Source organism: Silurus aristotelis (genome assembly GCF_946808225.1).
Source record: "Silurus aristotelis genome assembly, chromosome: 14".
Taxonomy (NCBI): Eukaryota; Metazoa; Chordata; class Actinopteri; order Siluriformes; family Siluridae; genus Silurus; species Silurus aristotelis.
In genome coordinates, this window is record NC_139587.1 from 8,478,215 (window position 1) to 8,492,244 (window position 14,030).

Consider the following 14,030-nt stretch of genomic DNA (forward strand, 5'->3'; position numbering starts at 1 on the left):
GGTTTAGTGTAGTAGTTGTTATTGAATGCTAGCAACCTGGGTTTGATTCTCGATTCTGACAATAGCACAGAGCTACTTTTTTATATAAACATTTAATTCTAATAGTCATCCTTGTAATATAGGGTAAAGGCTATGAAATGTATTATGTTGGCTAAGCTGACATTTCAATTGGACATTAATGGTTGAAAACAATAAAAACACTCAATATAAATATTTTTCTATTACATTTCTCTATGTTTTATTATTTTTATTTTGGCCTATACAACATGTGCATTTCCCCCCAGTGTCAATATCAGTGTCATATAATGAGTATAGTCCAACCCATTGTGAAGAACATCTTTAATCATGGACAGCTAACTTTTTCCCCAAAATGTTTCGAGAATGCCTCGGATGACTTTCAAAGGGTCGTATCCACTGCGTTGAATTGGGGATTGCCAGATTTGTTGCTGACATTTGCAGTAAATGGTTTGAAGCATTTTTTTTTACATCTATACATGAGGAGAGCAAATGCCATTCTCCAGCCAGCTGCTCTTTTCCTCTACAGAAGCACTTGTGACTTTGCTCAGACATTGTTTCAGTGCTCTAGAGAGAGCAAAAAAAATTACTGATGGAATTCAAGAGCGACAGGACATAGGAGATAAACTGAGAGTCATGAAAAAAGAAAGCAAGAAAGGAAGGAGATAAGAGACTGGAAAAGCCTGGTAATCAGCCCTGACATTTCCAGCTGTGTGCTCCCTTTGTGGTGGGCCGTGTATGATTGTGCAGACGAGAGACGCCGACAGTGTATGGACCTGTGATTACGTTCGATCGGGCTGAAAGTCTGTCTATGGTACATGGTTACATCTAATGACGTATCATTTCAACAACGCGGTTTTACCTTCATTGTAACCTGTATGCAGGAAGTGCACCACAATGCAGAAATGCATCACAAAAGGAAAATTCAGTATCAAACCCAATAATTGTTTTTCTTTCTAAAAGTTATTTTTGATTGATTCATACATAATAAGCAATCTCTGAATAAAAATAGAGATTGGAGTATCTTCTTGATGCATGAATGATTGTTACACCCAAAAAAAAAAAGAGAGTGTGCCAATGCAAGATGTGTTTGATCATTAGTAGATCACATAACCGTAACATGTATGTAGGTTAAACCTTTGCTAGGAGCTAAAATTAAACCCCTGGAGACACCCGTTCTCTGCAGGTCCCTTTGAACATATTCTATATTTTATTCTTCTGCACAAAATACTCAGTCAGTATTTGACATCCTTTTGGTTTTGGCACAAGAAGATATAAAAAAAAAAATGCTTCCTGGAGTGTTTTTATAATGAATAAAAATTTGCATGCCACTTTTCCTACAGGATAATATCTTGGATAATTTCTTCTGGTCATTGTATTATAAAGGGTGTAATCTTACTATAGATATAAAAGTTTTTAGGTGACATGAAGAAACTTTTTGCCTTTACAGAGTTAGATAGGACTAAAAACTCAGAGATACTCGGGAATAATTACCCCACCTCCACATGTGAAAAACCTCCGCAGGTAGTCCAGGCCAAAATGTATTTTTGAGAACAAATTTTCCAATTAAATCTTTTGCAGTGTGCTTTGTTTGTCAAGCTATTTAACTGTGTTGTCAAGCGAATGCTCTATTTACAAATGCAAAAAAAATGCTTTATGCTCACATACATGTGTTGATGAATGTCAATCACCTGTTTATTACCAGAAACATGTACAGTATAGAACAGATTGGCAACACTCACTCATCACCATAAAAGGCAAACTTTATAAATAAAATGTCAAGTGAAAGGTTTCCGCAAAGGTAGAAGTGATTTTGACTTCCATTTTTGCCAATGAAACCATTTTTATCAATGTATCAGCACCTGAAAGTCAAAAATATGATGCCAAACTACAATACATAAACGGCGAACCAGAATCAAATGAGTTAAATATTTGACATTAAAATAAACGAAAAAATGTGAAGCTTCTGCCTCCAGGAGGTTGTGAACACCACACACTTATATAGTGACACTGCTATGTTTAAATGTTTTATGTGTTTTTTTATTGGTAGCAAAGTGTCTTGATTACAAATCCCTCATACCTTTTAGGTGCACATTTAGAAAAGTAGGAAGTAAATGTGGCATGTGTTCCTCTAAGTGAATGGTCCGCAGAGAGTTGTCCTGGTCCAGGCTGCATTTTGTCTTAATTATATTGTAGATTTTTTATTGCTTGTTTTCTTGTTTTTGTCATGTATCATCTTTCTGTACTTGATGGCATTCCTATGAAACAAATATTTTTCACAAAAGCAGGAGTTAAATATACACTTTTTTTTTTACAGAACCCATGAGAGTTCCTTAAATACTGTACCAAATTTGCTTGTGTAAACCCTCCAACTCACACTTTATGCATAAAACTGTTAATGTCCAGCTTGAAAAATATGGTCTCATGCCATTAGGACCTTAAAGATTGTCTGAAAGAAAATGTGGCATGCATTTTATTCTTTATAATAACCCTGCGATCATACACCATAACCGATTAACCGTGACACCATAATAAATCCACATTATCAAAATGTGACATAATATGAAAAACAGTAAGCCAAGAATCTGGATTTTGTAATAAGCCTTTGACCGTTTTTTCTTTCCAACGGACATTTATTTCAATCTACCCCCTAGTTACAAAAATGAATGACAGCAAGTGCAAAGGAATTGTTTGGCATGGCTTCCTGCTCAATGCTCAATGGTAACAGTAAACATTAATGTCTAGTCAACCCCCATAACTGCTGTGGTCTGTGGTCCAATACAATCTGAACAGGGAGACATTTAAAAAAAGAAAGAAGCATTCAAACCCTCAAGAGCATGTAAGCTTAAGGAAATGTCCAGATGGTCAGTGGGAAAGGCAAGTGAGTACAAAAAAGAGCTTTCAATCAGAGCAGCAAGGCAGCAAGCAAGCAGAGACATATTTATCGGACTAGCATGCACTTGTTCAAAGGCTAGTCTAATAAGTCCAGAACAGCTGAAGGGATAGAGTCAGTCGACAATCCTCCTCTTGGGAAAGAGGCTATGCCAGTACTGGCCCCAATTATGAGTAAACTGAGGTAAAAGCACTGAGGCACTGTCAGAAACGCCTCGAGGAGTGAGCTGCTGCACGCACACATACACACCCACACACACAGACACACACAGACACACATGCACCCGCTGCTCTCAGCCTGCCACTAATGTAGGACTGTTAGCACACACAAAGGCAAGTGATATATCAGCATGTATGTGTACACCTCACACTGGGGAAGCAGCAGTCTGTCAGAGACAAAGCTTCAAAGGTGGAACTAACAGTGTAGTGGACCTGAGCAAGTCATCAGCAACACAGCAGAGCCGCCAACATGGCCTCGAAACTGTAGATTCATCAAGATTCCGATAAGCTAATGAACCATGCGCAGTTAAGGTCAGAGTGGGTGTTTTGCTATTCTTTTCTTTTCTTTTTGTTCTTTTCGCAATCCAAGTACACTGTCATCTTCCTTTGAACTTTGTGTCAGATTGTGCCAGGCCTCATTTTATTTATAGTGGCTTTGGAAGTACGGATGAATAAGTTTCTGAATTTTATAACAAATGCTAAACTGCTTCAGGCTAAATTACTCCAATGAACCAAAGCAGTCAACAAACCATTAAGAATTGGAGTGTCAAATCGGGTACCATTTCAAAGAGATGTGCATAATTGCATTCATTTGCTTTAAGTGTCTTGCAAGGATTAGAAACAGTTGATCAGACAATAATCTCATTTTTCCATGGGAGAGCAAAATACTTCTACTTAGCTTTAGTAGTAGTTTAGAAGTAGTTCCTCTTCCATGTTTATGCAATCAGTAACATTGACAATAAAGAGGCAGATTAATTCGGATAATTATAAGACCAAATGTCATTTGACTCCATTGCTCACTTGCATTTCATGATGAAAAGAACTCTAACGCTTTCTGTCCACCCCCCTCTCTCCCCCTCTCTCTCTCTCTCTCTCTCTCTCTCTCTCTCTCACACCTTGCCCTGATTGCAGTCTGCTCTCAGTTCTCCAGAGGAGTCTACGCCATCTTCGGCTTCTACGACAAGAAGTCCATGAACACGCTGACCTCCTTCTGTGGTGCCCTCCATACTTCCTTCATTACTCCCAGTTACCCAATCGACTCTGACGTTCAATTTGTCATCCAGATGCGCCCGCCTCTAAAAGGGGCTGTTCTTAGTCTCCTGACCTATTATAGGTGGGAGAAGTTTGTGTACCTGTACGACACAGATAGAGGTGAGTGTTTGGTTCTTAACTTTTTAAAGATCTGTCGGAAATCGGTATAATCAAACAATGGCAAGTAACAGCAAGTAAAGATTTGTGTCACCTAACTGTATCTCTAATTACAAAGTAATTCCAGCCGAACCTAAAAGTTTTTAATAATTTTGTAAAATCAACAAATGTCCTGTGCTTGTCATGTTAGTTGTAATACATTGTTTTCATTGTGTTGTTGCAATGTTACAAGCCAACCAAAGACAATTATATATTTACTGTACAATACCAAAAATGCAACCCCAAAAAGGGTTTCAAACATCATTATGTATATATTTACTGTACAATATCTTTCACTGAATTTTCAATGATTTTCAATGTTCAGGCACAGAGGCAGCCTAACATTGCTACAGTGACTGTTGGAAAGCAATTCTCAGTGACATGCGCTGACATGCACAGCCAAAAACCGGCCATTTTCTTTAATAATATCCTCCTCCATATGTTTCCAGTAGTTTCCTCTCAACATTTGCACCACAATCAGGAGGATTTTTCTTCAACTTTATACTTGCTGCAACATTATTTCAGTTCAATTGAATATTTTTAGGATTTCTTGCATGAACGTATTTTTGAGCTCATGCCTAAGCATCTCAAAGTCTGACTAGCACATTAGATACGGCTTCTCTCTTTAAACCATCCCACTGTACCATCACTCGTTCATTATTCTTCAAATAAAAGATTGCTATCTTGGCATTCTCCCTTAAATGTTTTTAAAGAGATATAAATTATTGAGTTGTCCATACTGCAAACCATCTACATCTACTGTATGTCCTCCGCAGTGTGTTATGATTGGATGCATGGTTCAAAAGACAGAGTCTTATGAAGAGCAGACTCTGTCAGTACCTAGACTTTGTGTGCCTTTTTATAGCACAGTGCCTGACTCCAATTAGCCTTCTGACAAGTTGTGAGCCCACCCTTTTTAAAACCTAGACCTAGAATGTATAAATGGTGTGTTCTGTAAAGAAAAAAGTCCTGTTTGTGTGTCATCAGTTCCGTGCTCGAGTATGAGTAATGCAGTATTATATGCAATTCTAAAGGGTTCACAAACTTTTCCTTGCCAGTGATTGTGTGTGGGAGGAAAAAGGAGGCGATGAGAGTAGGGGGCAGGTGAGAAAAGGCTAGAACAGGTCTGGTTACAGGAAGACATTCTGGCAGAACTGGCATATTCCTATATACTTATCTTCACTTATCTATTTGCTTTACCATATCATCACTGATGAGTCAACACACAAACAAACTCATTTATTCGTGTTCAGAATCTGCTTTATCCAGGCCCTGGACAGAGCTATGTTCGATCTGAAGCAAAAACAGTGGATGAAAGAATAAAACCCAAATAGAATGCCATACACACATAGACACACATTCACACATTTATTGACATTAGCATAGCCAGTCTCCTAATCTCCATGTTGTTAAACAGTCCAAGGAAACTAGGACATCTGGAGGAAACCCACTTGACCATTAGAAGAGCTTATAAAAATGTACACCATCTCAATTCTTGACCTGTTCCTGCTGATTTCAGAGAGTACTTATCCATCATATCCAGTGTCTGTTCACTTTAAATGAAAGCCAGTTAAATCATCATGTAGAGGTTATGTGGCAAGCAGGCTTGACCTCGATTAATGCATTGTATGTGTGTTTGCAACTTTCTAGTTGCAACCCGTGAATCAACTTGTCACCAGGTATTCCTTTTAGGTTAGCGAGCATATGCTGTATTGTAGCTAGTTCCCAAACAGTATTTGGCCTATAAATACACTATATGGCAAAAGTATGTGGACACCTGTTAACAGATTCATGTGCTTTTTCAACATACCATTCCACATGTAGTCACACCATTGCATTTACTCTTCTGGGAAAACTTTTCTATAGATTTTGGTACGTGCTTGTGGGGATTTGTTGTCATTGAGACACACCAGCATTAGTGAGGTAAGGCAGACTGAAATAATGACAACCAGGAAATGCTAAAACACAAGAAATTAGTACAGTACGGTTTTTGCTGGTTGTTTGCTCTCGGTGGCAGCCTGGTTTCCTTTGAATTCAAGCTCATTAACATTCATATAATAGCCTGAACCAGTTACATGCACAGCCTACTTTAAATGGATATGGTTTCTGACCAACAATACCATTTCATTTTGCTGTCAAGAGTGGAAGGAATATTTTGCTGTGATCCTCCAACAGCTCTCCAACTCCTTATCCTTAGAGCACTGAATTTCAGAACAGTATCAGCGAAATGTCAGGATTATTGCAAGCAATTGATTCAGCTCAGGTTTTCATTATATTAAATAATGAAAAAGAGAATTTCTGCCCAGGTCTGGAACAGCAAACAAAACACAGATTTTCAAGATGTCTCTGTTTACTGACCTGCAAAAAGCATTATTTTTTTTAATGTAAAAAATATTTTAATAAGCCTAAAACTTTTTTCATTATTATTATTCCATATTTCCTTTTCCCTCATTACCTTTAGTTTTCACACAGGCACACATTTTGTAACTAGCCCATCACGTAATGAATATTAATGAACTTTGTCTGTCTGCTCATGAATATTCATGACTAGCAGGCAGTTAAAACCAACAGGAAGCTGTCTTTCTTAGATAATTTATTAAAAATCCACAATCATAATTGTCTGAATAAATTGTGTAAGAAATATAATTATATGATAAACTACCTGTAATCAAAAATGATGACTTGTAATATACAAGAAACTATGAACACTATGAATCATTATGGAAATGCAATTTTGTTGTTGAAAAAACAAAATATTTTGTAACTAATTCATGATATTAATATATGACAGTTCAATATATCAAAATATTTATATAGTGCTTTTAACCAAGGTTATTGTCATAAACCAGCATTATAAGGTCAGAAATTCCTTCAGGGGAAGTAGCAATGAAAATAACATAATAAATGAGGGACCTCAAATCTTTAAGAGGAAACAGTGGAACTTCTCAGTGAGAGTGAGGTTATAAATCATGACTCTTCTACAGTGCTATAAAGTTAAACAATGCCAGGTGTGTTAAATTGTGTATATTAAAAATAGGCATCTGGAAAGAATGATCTTAATGATTATAGCAGCAGTTATTAGGTATAGTTTTATGTACAAATTTGGATTATGCAAATCTGACCTGAGACCATAATACCCACAACATTGTAACTTATCCCTTAGACTTTCCAATAGTATTCAGTAGAACAAATCTCTCTCCCTCTAACACCTTCTGTCTACAGGACCTGCCAATAGGGCATGATGTTTGTTTTCCTCATCACTCAGAGGTCTTGAACTCCTCCTAGCCCTTGGGAGATCTGGCCAGCAAATTCTCCGGTCTCTCTGGACAGCAGAGTGAACAATACAGACAACTCAGTCTTCATAACATCTGCGCTGTCTGTCTGTGTCAACACTGCAGTGTAGTAGCTCAACCATGGCATGCTGTTTAACCAGTCCTTTGCCCATGAAAGAAAACACCATCATTCTTTATTCAAATTAAGTAATTCATTAAACTCTTTGGGTTAAAAAGATAATAATAAAAACACAGTCACCACCCTCATAGAGAGTGTGTTTAAATCATGGCAAGTGCTATAAACGTTTGGAACGCAGTGGCAGAACTGTGGGAAGTTGTTCATATTAGTGTTAAAGCATGTAGGTAAATTGGAATCATTTGGCTCCGAGATTTTGGGTGTCTGTGATTGGAAGTTGCCTGCAAGTCATTTGCAAAAAAAAAACCCAAGAAAAAATCCTTCACCTCCATGGATAAGTCACAGGGCCCAAACATAGCGTTCCTCACACCTGTAACCATGAGTTGTGTTGTAGTCTTTTAATGATTCATCGCCGTTGCTCAGTATCCCAGACAGAACATGTAGAACGTCCAAATGAACTGCAAAATTTACATCTCAGCAATGTAACATGAGGCTCGTTTGCTACTTGGCAAGACGCCACCATGACATCTTTTCTTCTCCTTCCAGCCATCTTTGCCTATAAAGTGTGATGTGATCTCTTCATGCTTGAAAGGCATCACTCCCTCCTGGTGCTCTTCGGGCAATTTATTTAATCTTCAAACTCGTGCAGATGCTCTCGCATGCAGTTCCCTTCAGTGATTATTTCACATAACCTACTTTTTGTAGAGGTGGGGGGGGGGGGTGGCTTAGTCACATAGTACCCAATAGTGAGCAACAACACAATGTTTTACTTTTTTATTTTTCTTGTCCTATTTCTTTAATATCTCTTGTGATGATGATAAAGGACATCTATTTGATATGTATACAACCCTTTTCCCTGCACAAGCCCACATCACGCTTACTGATGATGTTAGCATTGTAGTGTGTGATGGTGCAAAACATATATGATATCATGAAATTTGTGGGGTGCAAAAAAAATCTAACACATTGTCTTACATACCCTTCTTGAAATATATATACACATTTGGAGTACTAAATGTCCTCTTCTCCAAGCATAAGTGATGTGGCTGCCTTCATGTGTCGTGTAGAATTTGTTTGATTTGACATTGCTTTGCCACAGGATTGTGGGTTAGGCTTAGGCAATGCCAGTGGCAAATGCACCACCGCTGCTAAGAAACACTGTCTGCCAGGATGGGAGCGAAGGCTACAGATGACTCATGCAGCTTTAACTGCAAAACTTTAAAACACCTTCAAGCATCACTTTGATATGATTATTGTGTATCCCTTTTTTTTTTCCTTTTTTTTTTTCCAGCACTCTATCTTGCAACAACAGATGGAAATGCCGTTGTGAACGTTCGTGCAGGAACGTCACAGCTCACTGTCTTCTGAAATAACACATTTGCATCGTCTGTTGACTAAGAATGTTTAAGAACCCTTTTAATTAGAAAAATATGTCAAAAAAATATTTGTTCATAATATAAAAAGCATCTGTGGGAGAAAAAATAAACACAGATGCCCTAATGATTACCTTACATTTATTATTCACATAACACAGTTTTTAGATTTATAATAAACAAAAAATCCACCCTAGGTGAGTGTGTGTGTGTGTGTGTGTGTGTGTGTGTGTGTGTGTGTGTGTGTGTGTGTGTGTGTGTGTGTGTGTGTGTGTGTCTGTGTGAACGGATGGACAGTATTTATGATACATGTATTTCAAATTTGTATTTCAAATATACCATAGGATTTTGGCTTCATATTTTGTATGAAAATACTTTAGTGTTTTATATTTGTGCAGTTTTAAAATACTGCAAAACACTTTGTAAGAAGTCTACATGATGACATCATAAAAATGCGGCCTCTGATTGGTGCCTGCTAAGTATTTTGCCCAGACTTATTGACAGAACAGTAAATTGATTCATATGGAAGAAGGTGGTGAAGGTAAGAAACGTGCAGCCTGTCAAATAGGTGTCCAATGATTAATAAATATATATGTAATTGCCAAATATTGTACCCTAATTAAAGTAGCTGTTTAGTAAGATCATGATTTTGCATACCATTGGTCCTACACCAAGTAACTGAATTAGGATGCAATTATGAGTCATTCGCAAACTGTTCAACATTAAACTGTTGGTTACTTCAAAACTAAACTTCATCTGCGAGATCACAGGGATTATGTATGTAAATATTTGATTTGTTTACTGGTTGCATATGTCAGATTAATTGTGTGACTCTGCCAGAGAAAACAATTGTATCAAACATTGTTTACTTATTCAGCTGAATAAGTTTAATGGTGAAGATCAAATAGGCAAATTTATGGAAGGTTTGTGAATAAATGTCATGCTTGCTTGTAAAAGTCTTGTAGTATTTTTTTAATTCAATATATATTCAGCCTGATATATGAAGAGGCTGCATTATTTTGTAGTTCATTTTGATACAACTGAAGTTTTTTGTGTGTGTGTGTGTGTGTGTGTGTGTGTGTGTGTGTGTGTGTGTGTGTGTGTGTGTGGGTGTGGGTGCGGTTGGGTGTGCATGCATAATCCCCAGTGACTGGCACCTCAATGACCCTGACCAGAATAAAATGATAAGTGAAAATGAATCAAATAGGTATCAACATATTAGTGCAGCAATATGAGCTTTTTGGTGCTAAGAATCCAAATCATTTACACCATGGTAAATTACATTTCAAATATAACTGCAAACATTTAAAGGAATTTGAATGGAAATTGCTACAAAGCAGTTTTATAGTAATATTAAATGGGAAAAAAGAATACATAAAAGAGTACATATTACTCTATATGAACCACACTTTTATTTGTTTAACTTAAATTGTTGTTGGAGTCAAGCTGGAATGAATGGTTGTTATAATGCTAGTGAGTTAAGCTTAGCACAGTATTGCAGCATTGTATTGTGCAGAGCCTCCAGAGGCTCCAGTTCGATTTTGCCATGTTCTCCTCATTTCCATGTGGGTTTCCTGCAGATTTTCCACTTTCTAAAACATGCTGTTTGGTGGATTGTCTAAGCTATTATACCCAATGTTATAAATGAGTGTGTGAATGTGTGCATGCTGTACTGTTATGGACCAGTGTCCCCTCCTGAGTGTATTCCTGCATCATGCTTAGTTTTCTGATTCAGATCTGCTGCAATCGTGTCCAGGATGAGGCAGTTACTAAAGATAAATAAATTCAGTTTTAAAACCTAATCAATTTAGTGAGATGAAAGTACTTAATTGTGATCTCTATCAATGTAATGTCATTAAATTAAAAAAAATTATACTGCATAGAGAATTCCAGGCCCCATTCTAAGAAATATTTCCATATAATATTGAATTTGAATTTCAGAAACATCTATGACCAATATTCACTAAAAGGTCAACAATATATCTTATTCTAAACTTTTTAAGTCAATGTGCATCTATTTGCATTTTCACACATGCTTAGGGGTCTTTTGAACAGTATTTTTGAATTCCACACAATAGCATTAAACTGTGTACTTTAGCATGGCAGAGTTGTTCACTACATAAGTGAAAAGTTTCTGCAGAAACTGTGATGGAATAAACATAATGATCTGCTTTATTTCTATAGTTCACACTCCTGTCATTCACTCCTGACCCCAGAATTAAACTAAATGTAACTCAGTTTTATCTGTATGGCAACTTTAAAAATAGTCACTGTCACAAAGCAGCTATATGCTTATGTTTAGTTTTGTTGAAATAGAAAAATCTGACTGATGGCACATTGAATGTGTCTGTTTTTAACCACACAGCCAATAGCATTTAAGTTATGCCACTAAACCTGTTACAACATTAACATACTGTAGCTGAGTAAACAATGGAGAGTTTTGAATAGTTTAAAATAGTTTGAAACATTTAACTTTCAACCAAGGAGAAAACATTTGTATGAAAAAACACACAACCAAAAACACACCACAGAACCATGTTTGCTGTTAGCAAAAATGTCAAATGTCAAATGTCAAAATGGTAGTAGCCTTGAAGGCTAGCACTTGAGGACTAATGGAAAAAAAAATGTTTTGGATGTGACAAACTATAAAATTAAACAAAAATATTGCCAATAGGATTTTTATATGTATCTCGATATACACTATAAACTAAGATATTGTACTACTTTTCAAAACAGTAAGAGACAAAGACAAAATATGCTAAAACCTAAATTCTTCATTTCAGCAACATTTTAAATGTCAGCAAAACAAGAAGATAACAAGCATGCTGTATTAAAAGGCCTAATGTCATGGAAATTATGTATTTATTACATAGTCTATGTAGTGGGGATGTGGTTAGATTGCACTGGTGAAAGGCGTAGCAATGTGAAAGTTTGATGCATCGATATACATAAAAAAAAAAAACATTTAGTGCTTTTGACAGAATGTTAATATTCATTGTACAGACAATGCTGTTAATAAACAGTATATAAAATGCTTTTTATGAGACTTTATTACATATTGAACAAAAATGTTAATGCAAATTTGCCCTTTTGACTAATTTTTTATGGCGCCTTTAAAGACATTTAGTGCTTTTGCCTACAGTGAAAATGGTGATAATGCTAAATTGCAGTATATTACTAAATATTCTGAAGGGCTTTCAGAACATCAGGAGCTCAGGTGGAAAAGAGAGGCCATTAATGTTGTGAAGAACCTGTGTTCGGTCGGCTCAGAGCTCCTCTGCGACCTCTTTTTCAGCTCACGAGGGTTCTTTGAGATAATGTGCGGCTCATTAGATTAGACAAAAGGTGGGAGACTTTACCATCACTGCATGTCATTTAGAGCTGTGTCGAATGGGTTTCATGTAGAGCCTTCACTCAAAGGTCACCTCTGTCAGCACAGCATTTAAAAAAAAACTGTTGAAAGAAATCTATGCATTTTTTTTTATCATATAATATGCATGGAATTAAATGCAGGCAATGCAATAGTGGGGTGTGTTGAGATTAATATTGGTAAAAAAAAAAAAAGATTGTTTATTTAAGCAGTGACAGTTGTAATGACAAGTGTTGACAAGTGGCTGTAGAGCAGGAGCTTGTACAGTACATAAGGAATAAAACATGACATGATATTATAGGAAATTTATCCACCCCAACTGGTGTGATGGTGAAGGGGATTATTCACCTTTTAACAGCATGATGATAGTTTCTTATTCATCTTACACTACAGCAATTTGCCACCTATTGCTACTGAATACCACATGATGCTCATCAACTATTTACAGTTACCAATTTAATATGTACTGTATTATCATATCATTGTCCACAGGACAAGTTAGACTGTGTTGTCACTTACATTAAATCAGCTATAATAACATTTTTATTGCAATAACAACTCCTAAGCTTCATCACATCAACAATTACAATTTCTTTAGTCAAAAATCAAGATATTTTCATAGTAATACAAATAGATTATGTAGAATGTATATCCTAGAATAAGCTCTTCATAAATGATAACACATTAGAATGATTGCATTAATAAGTAACTCCTGGAACAGCTATCTGGAAATTAATCCACATCAGGTATGTTTTTTTATAATATATCCTTTGCTAAGCACCATGCCAATCCAGAACATTTCCCTAAATTTAACAATGCAAGCTAATTCCTATTAGAGCCAAAGCTGTAGCTTTGGGAGCGGATTAAACGCAGTTATTGATGCACTCCAGTTGACACCTTGTCACTCCGGAAAGTCAAATCCGCACTCTGTGATGACTCTGTCATGGGACTGGAACTAATGTAACTGGATCAGGTCTCTGAAGGCTTATGAGAGTTTGAAGTCTATAAAGTAGCACTATCCATTTAGATGAAAAGGAGTTTGTTAAATGTCACTGGCTCATTGGCTGGTATTAGCTTTGTGTTTTTCTTTCTTAATTTGATTCATTGAAATCCTAATATATTATGCTTAGTGAATGCACACACATCTTAAGACTTCGTTTATAAATAGATATATTTATAGTAGGTTTGAGTTGGACACTACATGGAAATGGAGATTTGTGCTCATTCAGCTACAAGGGTGTTAGTAAAGTCAGGTACTGATGTAGGATGAGAGGCCTGGGGTGCAGTTCATCCCAAAGGTGTTCAAAAGGTTTGAGGTCAGAACTCTATAGCAGGCCACTCAGGATCTTCCATTCAATCCATGTAAACTATATTTATCTTAACCTTTTTTTTTTTGTACAGGGGCATTGTAATGCTGATGCAAACTTGGGTCTCCTAGTTCAATTGAAGGGAAAAATGTAATGCTGTCATATCCGAATACATCCAAAAAAATCTTTGATTTTGTGCTAATAGTTTGAGAAAGAAGCACGTATGGCTAAAAAAAAGTTAGGTCTCCTGAAACTTTT

The 14,030-nt window shown here is 36.5% G+C and overlaps 1 protein-coding gene across 10 annotated transcripts in view; it reads left to right on the forward strand.

Moving 5' to 3' along the window:
- The window catches only part of gria3b (glutamate receptor, ionotropic, AMPA 3b), a 194,349-nt gene that overhangs the window by 34,983 nt on the left and 145,336 nt on the right, over positions 1-14,030 (forward strand). For all 10 annotated transcript variants that reach the window (XR_014536591.1, XR_014536592.1, XR_014536593.1 and 7 more), the window contains exon 3: positions 4,039-4,278. Coding sequence is in view for 5 of the 10 variants with exons in the window: in XM_083560258.1 (XP_083416384.1) it covers positions 4,039-4,278 (240 nt within the window). In the remaining 5 variants the exon portion in view is untranslated. The remainder of the gene's footprint in view (positions 1-4,038; positions 4,279-14,030) is intronic.